The 18226-nt window shown below is 33.0% G+C and overlaps 1 protein-coding gene across 1 annotated transcript in view; it reads right to left on the bottom strand.

Annotated features, from left to right (window-relative positions):
- LOC119830774 (transducin beta-like protein 2) overlaps positions 1-18226 on the bottom strand; it is a 115397-nt gene that overhangs the window by 54545 nt on the left and 42626 nt on the right. Inside the window, exon 3 of the mRNA XM_038353911.1 lies at positions 16114-16334. Within this exon, the coding sequence (XP_038209839.1) occupies positions 16114-16334 (221 nt within the window). The remainder of the gene's footprint in view (positions 1-16113; positions 16335-18226) is intronic.

Here is an 18226-nt window from a genome sequence, read left to right as displayed (position 1 = left end):
TTCTTTTTTCATTTTACTACAACTGTACTTATAGCTGTAAGTTTTCTTTTTATTAAATAAATAAATAAATAAATAAATTGTGTTAGCAAAATATATGAGTAAACTATAACACATATTTCCGTTTTTTTTTTCTTATTTATTTTTGCACTGTTTTTTTGCATACAAAGTTATTATCTGTATGCTTTTTTCTTTCCTTAACTTCTTCAGAAATAGTTAAATGATATCAATAGGTTACTCAATCATCCTAATTTCACATATGAATTCTCGTCGTTGCCATTTGGACATTTTGTATTACTTTTAATGACTTTCCATTTTCATTGGTGTATGGTGGTTTATTAAAGAATGTGATCCGGTTACTAAACTTCCATACAGAAAAGTCTCACAATCTTGCCCTTATACATAATAATTACCTGGGCGGTTTAATTATCAGATTATAGTTTCATCTTACATCTTTTACCTAGGCCTTTTCAAATTCGTAAGATTACCTTATAAGGTACTCTTCATATTCTTAATGGTTATTAATATATGTATATATTTTTAAGTTTCTTGTACAATTTTTGTTAAAGAGTAATAAATAAGGTATAGGTCTATGAATGAAAACGTCAACCCCATGACGCATAACCTAAATTCCCTAACCAAAACAATATTACAATTCTCATATATCAAAGCAGTGAATTTTCATAAACATGACTCACTCGACGCTCATAGTTCCTTAGTTGAAACAGCCTATTAGGGTCGTACAGCCTGCTTACCAATACATAACACATTGGTACATTGGTAATATCAAAATGCAATGACTAATACCCCAGTTTACTACGATCGTTGACATTTATTGCTGAGTCATTTTTATCGTTGGGAACTAACGTTACTAGCTTTAAAACAAAGACAAAATGTAACATGCACTAGTATAACCAGACTTCTTTATGTAGAATAAGTAGGAAGCAATTTTTTACAATTGCATTTTGTATGTGTATGTTGTCGATAGGTAAATGAGCTAATACAAAGGCGAAGCATGTCTTCCACATAAATTAACTGAGCATTGGCATTCACGTAGTATAATGATATAGATTAATTCATAATTATGTATGAGTATACATATTAATTTAAAATGCAAATTAACAGTCGATAACAATTTCTGAACTCGATGAAAAAATTAAATAAAAATGAATGATAAATCAATGTGACTTTGCTCTGCAGGTACTAAATCCTGAAAGTCACTCGTGTATTTCTAAGTGAGGATTTAATTTTGAAATATTCCAACTCATAATCGACATTCATTAAAATCGTTTTCCTCAAATTAAAACAATAAACAAAAACAATTTCAACGGTTTCAATTCATTGTAACAAGAATTAACGTGAAGAAATTAAAATACAGATTTCGTATTAGTTGTGGGTAAGTTAACACAACATGTATATAATAATTTATTTTTTATTTTTAAGCAATCAATGAGATCGTGAAGGAAGGAAAATAAAATGTGCTTCAACGCTTAGCGATTGCTAAATCAGGTCAGTGTAACGAGCACTGTAAATAGGGTCGTGGTCCGCCAATCTAATACATTTAGCGGTAACCCAGACGCCTTTTAACATTAACAATGTTGAGACATTGCTACAACGTATTTTAAATTATATTTGATAAAAACATAAACCTTTAATAATAATTGCTATACATTTATCCTAGTTATAATTTATTTAGAACGTACGACAATTATATTTTTAATATGTCTTGCTTATACTATCATACTGTAAAAAAATTTAATAAAAATATGTATTCAGTTTTAGTGTATATAATTTACGGCCGTGGCTTCACCAGTGGCGCATTGTTTCTCTTCATAAGAACCATCCTTGTGCCTTAATAAAAACATTAATAAAATTGGTCAAGTCGTTTTCGAGTTATACGCTTAGCAACACATTTTGTGAATCTTTTTCATTTATATAGATAAACTTAAACATGCTATTTTAAATTAATATCTATTGCACTATCATCGTAAACAATAGTTTTAATAAGCTTACGCGATAGAATGGTATTAAAAAGGATTATAACAATGAGACCTATTAAAGATAATTTATCTTCTTAGTATTTTTTACCTTTTCAACCTTGTTACTATAAAGATAAGGTTCTGGAGGATTACGTTTCTTAATCACCTTGAAATATATTATATTATCTACAAAGTGTATCAAGATGGGACTTAGCGAACCCGTAGTCGGGGTAAACTGTATAATCATTGGCTCTATAAGCTGACTTCTACAACAAACAGCTACGTTCTTTGTTTTTATAAGAAATTGCTATTTAAGTCGCTTTTGAGATACTAGTCTCATCAGAAAAGCATAATTTCTTTATCATAAAAACATTATTATATTTATTTCTAATAAAATTACAATCGCAATAAAAATAGTAACAGCGATGATGATACTAGGCGCTCGTCTCGGCTTCACCCGGATATCAAGATTCCCGTTATTTTATTAAAGAGAGCATTTAATCGGGATAAAAACTATCCTATCACCAAAGTCAGCTCATACCCTGTCTGTATACCAAATTTCATCAAAATTCATTCAGTGGTTTCAGCGTAATTGACGGACAAACATCCAAACAAACGTTTCGTATAATAACGATTTCAATCGAATCTACTCTCAGTGAAGTCAGACAGACAAACAGCCTTCAAACTATCCTAAAAATATAATATAGCTTCTATTATAGAGATTAAAAAGTATACTGACACTTATTGATCCCAACGTCAAAGATTAAATGTCAATGACGATCTTATGAGCTGTATAATTGCAAAAAAACTTGTTATTTCAGCGCTGTAACATTATCGTTTAACAATATCATATTTATCACATTTTATCGCATTTGTTTAAAAGCAGCAGCATCTACGTAAGTACTATATTTTATAAAAAGAAACACGTACATCAGTTTTTGTTTTACTATGGCAAAAGGAAAATCTATTTTTCCTTAACTGATGCAATAAGGCGTTAATCATATGAACCGTTGTCATAACAACGTGTACCCTGTACACGGTACACGTCTAAAGTACAACAGGCATAACTAAAATAGATTCTATTTAATAGTAGTAAGAGAAAATAATTACGGAAAAAGTTTCTGTAAAAGGATGAAGGAGATGAAGAAACTACAAGGCTCAACAATCTGATATAAACCCTGTTACATTTAACACGTGAAAACAAATGAGACGATTCATCAATTTATAGCGGCAGACGTTTCATCATGTGGTGACGAAACATTAAAACAAGGAAATGCAATAACATCGCCATTGAATCGAGACGATAATTAAAAATCGATTTAAAATAACAGACCGCTCTCGAAATACAGTGACGTTAACGAGACACCAGGGTCGCGAGTGCTTTGTAGTTAACATCCCAATAAAAATGATTATTCAACTGCATTTGTTAATTTTGAACAACTGCGTCTTAAAATGCTTCGTATAATGAAAACGGCTGCCAATTCATTGAAATACAATAAATAGTACAGAAATGCAACCCAATAACGTACAATATATTGGATATTTCATTGTAGAAAGTGAACAGCAAACGTGGAGCATGTTCCGTATCATCATACAGTTTTACCGGGAAACATTTCTATACACAATCATCATATCCTGTGTTCTCATAAACATAAATTAAAATCGTGTTGACCTGCCAAACTTTGAAAGCGTTCCCTGCTTCATGTGAAGAAATATAAATTCGCTTCACGTAAATCTCGAATGCACAGCTATCGCAAATTCTATGATCATCTTGATAAGCCCAGAGTTTCGAGAAGTCTGGCAACTTCAATACACGATTTACGCAGTACCTCGAAATACGTATTAAATATAGACTATCCGAAAATAGGTGGGCGTCAACACGTGAATGGAGCAACGTCCCGTATAGATTCGTTTCGTATTATTGTTTACTTTCATTCATAATTTACTACGCATCCATTTGTTTATTATTTATGAGCTTTTTCCCGCGGCTTATCATGCGTTCAATCCGGAGTAGTTTAATAGATGCTATTATACATATAAACCTTCCTCTCAAATCACTCTATCGTAAAAAAACCCCATCAAAATCCGTTGCGCAGTTTTTAAAATTTAAGCGGATAGATTTTAATGGGAGAGACGGAGAAAGCGACTTTGTTTTATACTATGTAGTGATATTTTGCATGATTAGATAGTTATTCATTTACCATATTATTATGTATAGTCAATCTAAAATACCTAAGCACAAGTTACTTTTTTTTTAGTTTAGCACGAGTCCAGCGCAGCTCTAAGTTAATGCCTTTAATAATAACAAACATTAAATACCTACTGAGAATATCATCTATTATTAAAACTATCAGCTTTCACATTAATCTTGGCATTTTTGAGAGGGCGTGATTTTTCTACTTATACCTATAAACGTATTTTAAGAATGTATTTATTCAGTATATTTTTAACCTGCTTTACAGCCGCGGCTTCGCCCGTGTAATCAAACTTGGCATGGGAATGATGTTTCACCGAAATTTAACTTAGTCATAGACTACGTTTACTCTTTAGCCTCCTACTAGATACATATACAATAATATTATCCAAAAATCGTTGCGTTGCAAGGACAAATAAACAAACGTATAAACTTTCGCATTTATAATACTAGTAAGGATTAAAGTGGTATTGCATCATCTTTAGAACTTTTACCATATAGGTCTGACTTTCCTGAGCACTTTATACTCAGAAGCGATGCTTTTGATTGAACAAACTGTCTTTCTTTCTATATATTTTCTAAATTACGATTAGTACATCACTACATAGTGTAAAACATAGTCGTTTTTCTGTCCCTATGTCCCTGTGTATGCTTAAATCTTTCAAATTACGCAACGGATTTTGGTAGGTTTTTTTATAGATACAGTGATTCAAGAGGAAGGTTGTCATATATGTATAATAACATTTATTAAACTTCTCCGAATTAACGAGTGCGAAGCCGGGAGCAAAAGCTAGTTAGTTATATACTATTCACTCTTCCTATAGAATAGAATATAGAATATCCCTTGTTGGCTTGTAGGTATTACTGCAACGATAACAAAATATAAACCTTGCATTTTTACATATTATGACGATACATACTGAGTCAACAGGTAATTTGATATAGTCCAAGGTGATTCTTTTGTACTTGGTATCCATGATACATTTTAATTATTTAATTACTAGATACTATTGCTAAATTAAAAAAACAACCACTCGTAGTAAATTACAACCAGACAACTCGTTACAAAGAAGATATTTACGAATATATAAACAATTATAATTGCCTTATAAAAAATGTGTAAATAATTAAAAATACTTATTTTTTTATTCGAATTGAACGAAGAAACGACTACACTACCGTCCGCGTACTCCAAAAGCAATGCGTGTAAAACTATTTCCTCACTAAATATTATTGACTATCATAAAGCATTAGTGAAGGTGGCATAAACCTGGCCCATATCCTTTTCCTTACCCTTCCCAGTCCTTTCCTTTATTCCTATCGCCAATCCTTTCTTAATCCCTTCCCAAAAAGTCGGCAATCCACTTGTAGAGGCGTCAGGTCTGCAAAGGACCTTATGCCTCTACAAATGTTCATGGGCGGTGGTAGCGTTTACCATCAGGCGTCCCACCAGCTCCATTGCCGACTGTAACATAAAAAAATAAATAAAAAAACTACTATGAAATACAATTAATAGGAATGTACCTGATACATACATCTGAGTAACATACAAACTTTTGCGGATCTTACTTGATATTTTTAACCATTTAGATAGTAGCTCACTTATCAAAAACTACATATAAAACTATAGGGAAATACGTGTTCAAGTATGAAGGAATAAATTTCACTTTCAGATGGTCATATGTCTTCCTGCAATCTGATTTTATTAGATACTATTTAATTCGATCAAACATCGTCACGGAGTTTTGCGCTTGTAATTAAATAGGTAACAGTTAATAACGTTACTATAATTAATGTTTTCGAAGACGGAACATACGTTGAGTTAATTAGAAGCGGTTAACTGCAATGTGAACCTTATGTGAATTATTATCAGATCAGTATCACTTTTCTAGCGGAAATATCACGTAAATGTGTACATGTTTTACATTTTAGAATTCGTGTTTAAAACAATCATTTAAAGAAAGAAAAGTGTACGCTTTTCTATATTTCATGGAAAGATAGTTTAATATAAAGGGTAAAAAATTATTAAAGAATAGAAAAAATTGATCAAGAGGCGTAAATCGAACCCACATCATCCGCCGAAACGTGGCAACGCCTAACCTCTCGGCCAACCGTGATCCAGCCTCAGCAATCAATTGCTTTGCGGCGGAAGCATTTGAATGAATAAACATGAGTTAAATAGTTGAAATAGTTCAGTTATTCACATACCCATCCTACAATAAACAACTTATGCGCAACACGGCAGAGGCTTTACGTGTTCATAACAACAACAAAAATTCAAAATAAAAACATAAACAATATCCAATTTAGCAACAGCAATAAATAACAAGGAATAAAAACCGACACCAATCGAAACGTACAAGAAATACGGCGACGATCAATCTAATTTGCATTATAGAGCACTCGTGTTATTTTTGTAATTGCCTGAATAATTATCTGACCTAATTACGTGAACATGTGCTCGTGCGCAATTGATGTAAAGTAATGTAGTTCCTTGTTGACCAATACAATACAAGATATATACGTAATTTATGCCATTTGAATTGTAATAAGTTGCCGCAAATTTAATTCGATTTGACGACACGCTCGGCTGATTCACCATTCTGCTTCAAGTTCTGTAAACGTGTCATATTAACAATTTATGAGATATTTTAATGCGAGACTTTTAACAGAAAAATGGATACTTTCTGCTACCAACACAAAACTCCGAAACACGCTGAGATATCATACTCAGTAACAACAGTTACATTGAAAATGTAGAAATTGTCTATGTTGGGATAATACCAGTGGATAATACATCAAACTGTACATAATATTAACAGGTCAAACAGAGCTGATAAGTGAGTACTCTAGCACTAACTCAGCCGTGACGTAATCGGGTGCCAACTGTGACCTCACACATGATTTCGATCTTCCGCTGTGTTTGTAATTCATATGTATCGTGCTTATATGCAATTCAACTTCGCGTTCACACGGAGACAATTTACCATTATGTTTAAGATACGATAAATTTAAAATAACATTAGAATACGTAGTAACAATTTGCACCAGGACAAGGACAGACAGAAAAGTTCAGCCCGCTAGCATAATATTTTCTCCATTCATCCACTTGCAGGTTATTTCGGAAAGAATATTACCAGATAGAAGCAGCTTTTGTTCTCTGTTGAAGACGCCCTGGGTACACAGGTTAGCAAGAGCAAGTTATTATGCAAACATTACCAGATATAGTAACCAAAAAGCCATATATTCAATCTCTAGTAGACTAATAATAAATCATTTAACCTGTATACAAATTAGACCAGTGCAATACACCCCTCCTCGTACATCAATGAAATATCTACCAGCTACCATCACTTCTCTTACTATATTGTGAAGCAAAATAAAGCTATTAATTATCATGCAGTTGCATAAAGACGTCAAGGTCCATAATGCTGCCATAATCCCGCTACTATCTAATAAAACAATGGCCGCAGAGCTATTACATTCAACCTCACAAATCAAACAATGCTAAGATCAAACTATGTATAAGTCGTGTCTAATTAATCACACAGTGAATGATTAATTATTTTAAGTTACCTTGAGCGCGAAAATTCGATGGGCGTATGTCTTCGTACAAATTGACATGTCAATCTGAGCTCGGTAATGCTGTACTTCCAATTAGTATCAAAGGTGAATTAAAATATAACAAGAGCCCTCGTTAGGTTTCGTCGCCTTTAATTACGAAACTCGAAAGTGAGAAAAATCTCTGTATACCTTACTAATTTGAAAGAATAATTGATGCAAAGTCAACTGAAAGTCTGGATGATTTGATCACTCCCAAGATCAACACGGCCAAGTTCACTTGTAATGCAAATTGAATGGTGTTTCATCATCTCGCGCTGATGTTGCAATCACCGTTGTTTCAATCTTATGAAAGATTCGCCTGCAATTAGCTCCAACATGCCTTATCGTTCTGATATCCGTGATAAAGGTTCATTGATAAGCAGACAATTCGTTGAACTCATATCGGCTGCTAAGGTCGTATATTGAACTTGGGAAGCTTATGTTTTAATTATTCATATACATACATACGATAATTATAAACGATTACAGGGTATCAGTAAAGAGTAATGGAATGAAATTGCAAAAGAATTTTCTTTTTTTTTGTTTTCTTAATAGGAAAAATAAAAGTGTTTCGAAGGATTTTGACCGTTTATAGTTTGTTATATTCGATCTATTAGTGGTACCCAATTTGTTTATTTTCAGATAAGATCGTTTAGGAATATATCACTATATTGATAACATTTATATTATGTTGCATTATTTTATTCGATTTTTAATTATTTTCAGCGAATAAAAATTAAGGGTTCAAAGAATAGTTCATATAATAGTGTTTCCATTAACAAAACAAGTAGGTAACAATGTTTGTCTTCCATCTTATGTAAAGTGGTAACTTTTGTGATCTCATATGTTTAAAGAAAACACACATAAGACTTAAATACTGAAACCGAAGCCGTCACATAAATGGAACAAGATAAAGGGTTAGCATAGTGCAGTATGACAGGATAGTGGAGATATAAAAGCCTGTCAAAGGATCTAACGCATTTTACAAGAATGCATCGAACAAAAGCTTACGAGATGGCTTACCTTTCAACATCTAAGATAATTTCTTTGTAACAACAATGTAAAAACGTTGTATTATCCATTGTGTAGAATAGAGATCATATTCCATTGAGTACTTGTTGAGACTCTTACTTAGATAACAAATCCTTTGTCCGCACTAAATTAACTGACTTTTTATTTTAAAATATTTCGAATTAAAACAAATATAAGAGCATTTCGCAGTTATTTCAGTTATGTAATTTGAACAGTTCTAAACGCAATTGATTTTAATCACTATACTTAAATATAAACAATAACTAAAAACAGTTGAATCTTATTTTCGCTTCGGGAAGTCTCAGCAAATATCACGTAATTTTCTGAAAAACGTCCCACGTAATTAATAGACGCTCCCTAATAAAAGTACATTAATTATTAAAATTATCAAGCGTCCCTGTATCCACGATTACTCATTTGCATTATCGATGCGCGTACGCACGTCTCGAAACAAGACACAACGGTTCCATTCGACAATTATACAATTGCACAAACAATAAGCGGCAATAATGCGAAAACGCTTAATACTTTTTATCATAACCCTAATAGTCTAGTTTGAAAGTGGTTATGCGCTACTAAATGAGTTATGCTATGAGAAACCTAAACATAATCCATGTATTATTTAACATGCTCTTATTGAGTTGGAGAAATGTAGTCCATATTTCCGTATTATATAAAGCTCTGTATTATGAAAGAGTTATTTTTAATCTTTCCAATTTATGGACTCGAGATTTTTTATATTTAATAAGCCTAATATCATTACCTGTTACATATGAGCGCAAACTGATAGAAAAAAACAAGTGAGTCTCGTATTTTAGCATTATACGCAACCTTCATTTTCTCAAATACAATTTATTGTTTTTACACTGATAGGTACTTATTTCAATTGCGACACCTTCACACGTTGCATTGTCTAGGTCACTTTTTTCTATCAAAACACAAGGTGTTCTTGAAGTGCCTTGTAACAAAATCATGAAAGAAAATTCAAAGGTACAAAACTCATGAAATGAAACTGACTATCACTACATACTATAAAACAAAGTCGCTTTCTCTGTCCCTATGCTTAAATCTTCAAAACTAGGCAACGTATTTTGATGGAGTGTTTGTTAAATAGATAGAGTGATTCAAGAGGTTTACATGTATAATAATATCTATTGAGAAGCTTGTATGATATAAAGACTGGAACTACTACTTCTTCATATACACATAGATGTTACCTAAATCAGAAACATTTAAAAATTCGCAATTTAATTTAGGTACTTTGATGGACACACTTAAAGTATAGTAGTATTATTCTTATTATATATTTAGTAATCTGTGACTTAGCTCTCTAAATCTATTTTTTATCTGTATTTTACTACCACTCCAACAAAAGTGGTAAAGACTATTTCGAAAAACGAAAAAACTAATTGGTTCAAAAAATTTCAATTCGCAAGTAAAACAATTTACTGATAAACAACACAAAGACAATTTCAAGTTCGTAATTAGTACATTTCTGTTAATTAATATAGCATTTAAAACACATGTCATGACACATGTCTCGATTGATCTATTAGTCTACGTCTTGGTACTATAAATGGTAACAATTAAAAACCACTATTTAAATTATGACGACACGAAACGTATAACACCTAAAGTAGTGCTGGAACGATACCTTTACTACCTTTACACTAGCTGTTCGCCCCGGCTTCGCCCGTCTCATTTCCGGGGTAAAAAAGTATCCTATAGCACTCGGGAATAATGTAGGTTTCTTTTGGTGAAAGAAATTTCAAAATCGGATCAGTAGTTGCGGAGCCTTTAGGGAGCAAACAAACAAAAGAACTTTTCCTCTTTATTATCTTATATATAGAATTCCCGTGTCACAAAATTAGTTACCATACTCCGAAACGGCTAGCCCGATTCTTATAAAATTTTGTGTGCGTATAGGGTAGGTCTGAGAATCGGCGAACATCTATTTTGAACAGCGTTTGCCGAGTCAGCTAGTATTAGTATAGATTAGAATTTGCCGACTTAAGGTTACTAAGTTTGCAAAAGTGAAGTCCTGTGATCCCTAGTCGGGTATGGGGCAGATGATATGTTTCACTGATCGATTATCTCAATGGACAGGAAGGTGGTGAGCCGTCTACGTCCTGCCAAACCTAGAATTTTTTTTGTGAATCCACACCGAGGATCGAACCCAGGACCCCTCGGTTCTACGCTCACACGCTAATCACTATACCATGAAGAGTTTGCAGACGGGGTAAAGTCGGAATCCTTATGCCAACGTCATCACTCTTCTTTCATCCATGTTTGCCACAAACTAAGAGAAAGGACTCCGCCAATGTCAAGTGGGCGAGTAGGAAATAAACATCATCCAAAACGTAAAGATATTATTTTCACGCGAGAAACTCGTTTTGGTCCCTGAGCCAGCGACAGATTTTCATGACCAAGTTCCTCCCAGTCGATAACTCGTAAAATGCCTCAGAAAGTTGCATTATGAAGCGTTATGAACGTCAGCTGCGGCTCCGAGGGTGGGTTGAGCAGTGGTAGCCGCCCACGCACGTAATAAAAAAAAATATTTTCAATCATTTATTCCCGATTAAAAAATTGATCAAATTCAAAGTTAAACTAATATTGTGAAGAAATAAAATTGTCAGCTATCTATAAAGTGGTGGATTATACGTCAGCTGGTCACATAAATATGAAAAAAATATATATGTGTTCAGTGATTTCCTCCCAAAAGAAAATTTATCAGATGATAGTTTATGTATTGTTTTTAATAAATAAATAAGTCAGCTGGCTATATGTAGGTGGAATGTTTGTCAGCTGATGCCCTAAAGGTGTAATGTAGGAGTTAGTCGGAAACATTTATAGCCTAAGTAAATGTATCACCTGACGAGTTTTCCCCCAACTTACTGCTAGCTGATTTGTTTTATTACTTAAAAAAAATTTGTGCTTATTATTGACATGATCCTCATGTCAATAATAAGCACAAAATTTTTTTTTCGAGAGGAAATGACGTACTTAAAGTTATTCAACATTACATTTAATGTGCAAACTGAAATGTATAATTTATGGCAATTTTTCGATTAAATTCTTTTTTTTATGTGAACTTTTTCTTAACAATAGAAATAAAAAAATATTTCTCTAAGCAAATCAATTAATTTATAATTTTTCAATATTTAAATTAATAATGTTTAAGATTTAATACAAAAAGTTATTAAGGTGCGTTTAGACGCGTGTATTGTATATGATATTATTTTTATTTTCTCTCTCACGTAAGTAAGTGATACTAATTTATGTGTTTAACTGTATTTTATACGTGAAATTATGGATAAATCCTCAAATTTTATTTCGTTAATTCATATTTTTCGTTCTCGCTTTGGCTCATGTTTATTACTCTCATGCAGTGTGGCCAGATCGTGGGATATTTTTCCCTCCACTTAGTGTCATTTTTAGTGTACTTAGATGAGAGTGTGTCAAAAAGTGGGGAAAGCGCCTGGCTTACGGACTATTTGCAGGTTTGGATATAACAGTAGAGACATATCTGAATAATTTGCAAAGAGAATTACTTGCCATGTAATCCTGAAACCTTTATGTGAATGTTGATAACTTAATATAAGTTTGTAGATTCTCATTTATTGTTATTGTCACACCCATTTGCATTATCTACTTAATCCAAACATTGACTTAAATACTATTATCAACATACACAATAACATATTGTATATTCAGCAAAATTCGAGACATCTAGTAAACATTGGGCGACGATGGCGTGATCTCAGTGTATTTTTGATAACACCCAGACGACCTAATTTTTTATCGAAATGCATAATAACCAAGTTGACAGATACGTCGATTATTTAAGTAATATTAACAGAGTCCACGTTAATATTAACAACAAATGTACTCATATTACTAATTGATATAAAATGAACAATTAGCTAAACTGTAGATATAACGCTTGGGTGGGAGCTAAAACCAAATACAAAATTCATTAATGGAACTTAAAGCAACATTACCAGAAAATATTTTCGAATTCGCATTAACGAAACGTCATTAAAGATCTGAAGATCTTATGCAAAAACTCGAATCGAAAAACATAAAATCGTAGAAGAATTTTTACTGTATATTCTGTAGATGACTTTTTATTCGTCCGTTATAGTGAAACACATTAACATTGACCTAAAGGTTCAAGTAGTTTAGACAATTTTTTCTGCATAGCACACTATCGTAACATTCCGATAAAAATGGACCTTAAAAAGCCCAATTTTCTCAATTCTTATAACAACATTGTTGACTTGTATCTGTACACGTGGTTTTCCGCGTTTGTTGCATGCTTATTGGCTCACGCAAACCAAATATTTGAAATAACTCAAGTATGTTTAAAACATTGTTTGACCGTCCTGGTCAATATTGACATGTGAACACATTATGCGCAGTGACCTTTCCATAACCCATATAGGTACCGTATATATTAAAATGGCGCCCATTCTTACAAAAGAGCGTGATTTTATCAGCGATACGTAAATTAAAAAAAAAATACAATATAAAAAAACGTACAACTTGCGTAATTTAGCCCAAAAGGGTCCATTTGAGATCTGTGATAACACGAGCTTTTTATACAATTTTTTGACGAACTTAAGTGTTTTACTCCAATTATTGCTTGAAATTTGTAATTTCAATATGATTTATATGGATAGCTAGTTAGTCATGTCTTATACACCTCAATTACAGTAGAGAAAGGAATATAAAACGGTCGGTTACGCTCAGTGGAATTAACGTGACGGCCGTCTAGGTCCAATGGTTGTCTACGTTTTAGCGACACAACCAGCGGGTCGCGAGTATGTCCCTAGGAATCATGGTATTGATTCTTGTCTGATGACTACTGAAAACTCATGAATCATGAAAATAACTGATGAAATTTGCTTGTTAATTGATATTTGGGTAAATTATTGTCAAGTAAATTTGTTTTGATTGCCAAGGAATAGAGATATTAGTCTTCCTACTTTAAACACAAGCAATCATTTCTAGAATATGTAATGATGTTGATAGGGGGCTCTTATTATATAAAAAAATCCTCGTAAATAGGTAACTCTTCCGATAAAACACCCTTCGTATTTATTTATGGCATATTAACGAGAGTTACGAAGCTTATCTTAAAGCTTATTCAAAACTGTATTTAAAATGTCCTTTAATGTATTACGTAGGGAAGGGACAATATACCTTAACGTAAATGCATGTTCAGATTTATAAGCGAATAACTATATTCAATTTATCATACATTTCATCATTTACCATGGGATCATACGTCAATCTCGCTCAGATGACTCAACGGATCAAATCAAATTTGGCAGAATGCAGGAGTATCGGCGTCGGATGAGCTATCTTCAGTTCCTAAAATTTCCATACTTCTGAACGTCAGAAACTCAGATAAAATAGATACACGACCAGACTTTATATTGGAATCAACTTTTACTAAAAACAGACACAATTCTTCAATAATTCTGTAATTTGGATCAATTTTTAATTTCAAAGCGTAGTAGCTGCTGTACCACAACAGAAAATTAAAGAGCTATAGTGGTAACATATTTAAAACGTTGTGTTTAAGTCAAACAGCATTTAATTATTTATTTGTATACATATATAATGGCGTTAGTGATATTGAGACTTCCTAAACTAACCAGTCTATCTAAATACCAGATAAGATTTCTTATAGAATATTGATAACCTAAATAGCCTTGATATCCGCTTACCATCATCTCAATCTTACAAAACAATTCATTCCCCGCTTCACTAGACAAAACCACGTTCGGACATAGTCTACCTCAACAACAATAGCAGATAACTAACCAAAAATTGCGTGTCGCATACACACAATCGTACCACTCAAGTATTCACGGTGAAACCGAAAGTAAAAGTATGCCAAGATAACGCGGCTATATACGTTGTGTATGGCTAGGGTTGCCAGCTGTTTACAAAGAATCAATGAGCGAGCTAGCAAGGCTATAAAACTGCTCAGCGCCAACCATGAATACTCGCAATAACAAAGTGCCATACCATTTATTTGAAAATTAAATTACATATTAAAAAATAAGTTTTCGTTAATTATTTTCAATGCTATAAAATTTAATGTAAATGAAAAGCTTTCCCAAAAGTTTAAATTAAAACCTTCCAACGCCGAAGTTTAAAAAAATTGTAAAAAATATTGGATTAGCGGGTAACGTACTTTGTTAAATGTTTAAACTTTGTTGTTCGTCTGTTCGTGAATAAACTATGAAGTCCTTAATTCGATTATAATTTATTTAATGATCTTGCTGTTTCCAATCAAGACCACATTATAGTTTAGAATATTAATTTTCAAATAGGTACCAGCCCTATTCACGCTCCATACAATTGTCTACTGACCGTAAAATGCCGCAAGGTTTGTTAACAATATCAGAGACTCATCTCGTAGTTTTTCCACCAAAACCGGTCGACTTATTTACATTAACATTGATTTTATCTCTGTATTTTCCGGAAGCATTTGTCAAATTTTATACGACATTGAATGAGCACCGACTTAATGGAACCGTAGCAGGAAAACAGATGAAGCGCGTAGACCACGTAAAAGGGTTTTGTATGATCATAATGACGAGGAAAAGTCAGTCGTGCAATTAATTTTTTTTTTTATTTAAATATGCATCAACAGCTGCTTTATATTCCATCGGCACACCCAGCGTCCAATGTGGAACAGACGTGTTCAAACATGCTTCTTTGTGTTTTGACGTATAGTTTGCTATGTGTTTGTTTATCGTTCTTTAGAGAAAAGGATAAACAGATGACGACTTATAAATTTCACTACAAATAAACGGTTTCTGTGCAAAGCTACTTAAAATATTCTCTGGTCTCAAAAAACAAACAAAACATTTAATCCATGTCTTAAACTAGATTTCACGTTAATGGACCAAATATGCACAATCCGTAGAAAAACTGTAAGGAACTAATGATAAACGGAATACGACAGATAACAAATGGTAATAGAATCTACACAATATACGTGAAACAATTTATCAGAGCGCGAAATCCGCAGTTTTTCGAGATGTCTGTAACGTGTTTTGACTACATGACTATTAAATACAAGTTTTTATATTATTCTATAGCCTGTAATATTCATTCTAATTCCGCACCTCAAATAGTCAAGTCTTATCATAAACAATCAGTACTTATTATCTTTATAGAACATCTGAAGGAAGAGAAAATCAAAAAGATTATTTATAGAGTAAAAAAAGATATATATTTAAAGCTCGATTCTGCAACTTCTATGTTATTATTGAACACTCGACTTACCTTATCGAACGTGATAGCCTGCGTGGCGGAGGCAATCAGATCTTTCTTCTTCTCCACCTTATAACCCATAATGTGGTTCTCCCTTACGGTATGCACGACGAAACCCCTCGAGTCTGGGCTCCAGGCAATGTGCGACGCATAGTCAAATTCAATATTGACCCGTAGATTCCTGTGGTCCCTGTGACTTAAGTCACGTACGTCCCATAGAATCACCGATCCATCTGCACAAAAAATTTACTATGGCAGAGAGGCATAACTGAGACGAGACGATAAATGTATTCCCTGTATTCATTATGATAAAGATATACGTATTGACTCTTGACAAGAACTCTCACGTCACAGATTATTATAACAGGAAGAATCAACGTTGAAGCAAGCAACTAGCTAAGCATGATAGATTGTAAGTGTATGATAAGAATGGTATTTTCGAAGCATTTTTTGACAAAAATGCCAATTAAGCTCGGCAGCTGATAAAGGGTTTTGTCACAGCTCAGTTAATGTACTCTTTCCTAGACCGAGCAACCATAGAATCAGTATTGTCATGCTTATATCCAAGTCTTTTTGGTACTGGACATTCTAATATTTGTGTCATTAAATTTAATAAAAAACATTATCTCTATATACATGTATATATAAAATTTACGTGTCACAATGTTAGTTACCGTACTCCTTCAAAAAGGCTGGACTGATTTTTATGAAATTTTGTGTGCTTATCGGGTAGGTCTGAGAATTGACCAACATCTATTTCTCATACCCCTAAATGATAAGAGCAAAGCAGAAAAGCGATCGCCGGGTCAGGTAGTTTTATATAAAATTTGGCAAACAAATTAACATTTTTTGTATACATAACTTACTTTAAGTGCATTCTTGTTCATTCTCTAAGCTTAAATACCACAACTTAAGATAAAATACTCAGTTAATACTTCCTCAGTTGAGTTAATTACAAACGACACCAAAAAATAACGTTTTTGTCTTAACCTCGGTATTGTAAGAAAAAATGTACTCACTCAAAAAACAGACATTTTAATTAGTTATGCAGCCGTATTAAGTAATGTTAAAAAGGTTATAATGACGTAAACAACGGCCAGAACATGAATAAGATGTACTTATAAAACGAAATCCACAAACTCTATTTTGCAACATTTCCTTAATACGCTCCTATCCTACAATTATTCAGTATCTAGTTGAAAATTATAAATGGATCATAATTCAATATCAATATTTTATTGTATACTATTAAAAAGTAAAGGTAAACTCAATTCAAAGCTATGTTATACACATAAAAACCTCATGAAGCTAATGTCAAAGGTCGTCTACCCATAAGCAATCCATTAGAGTGCTTTATTTCATGTATGTATGTACTATATATCCATTTTAATATTCCATGAATGTAAATGGCCGCATACCCTTGTCTGATGGAATTCATGCAGTCACGACGGACCGAAATTATTTTATTTTTATCTGGAGGCTCTACGTATTGATGTGAATTGTGTACACAATGTCAGACATCACGTTCGTGACAATAAAACGGTTTATAGTTAACCTTGCATCCTGACCGCACGTAGGCAGTACAGACCGCCCACAGTCTTTAATTAAATAAAAATATTTCAGGGTGGTTCATTTCATTAATGTCTCCCTTATTTGTAATTTTGTTGACCTACAATTCTTACATCAAGCTCTATTATGACTCCAGAACGAACATTATTATTAAGTACTGTAAGTGCCCACGTGTTGTTAAATAACAGAAACGTCGGTTTTTATTGGCTTAAATATATTGTAAAACCGTAGGTACTTATTTTTTTCTTAAAGCCTTTCTCTGGACCGACACAGAACCACTGGATCCTTTACCTGCATCGGTACCGGCAGTTACGAGTTATCCGTTCCAAAACATTTACTAACAATACAGTCCAGTCCGCTTAATTTCAGACAAAAAGAACGAGCATAATTCTGTGTGCGTTCAAAAATGTGCTTTATTATACAAAGAAAGCGTAGATACGGATAAGTAAAAAAACTAAATTGAAACATAAGATGAACAATGCGATCCCAATAATAATACGAGGATTCAAATGCAAATAGTCTTAAGATCTTAGCATACATAAGATACAATTTGTGT

The sequence above is a fragment of the Zerene cesonia genome, chromosome 12 (assembly GCF_012273895.1).
Source record: "Zerene cesonia ecotype Mississippi chromosome 12, Zerene_cesonia_1.1, whole genome shotgun sequence".
In the NCBI taxonomy this organism is placed as follows: Eukaryota; Metazoa; Arthropoda; class Insecta; order Lepidoptera; family Pieridae; genus Zerene; species Zerene cesonia.
Note: the sequence above shows the minus strand (reverse complement) of the source record. Positions and strands in the feature narration are given on the sequence as shown.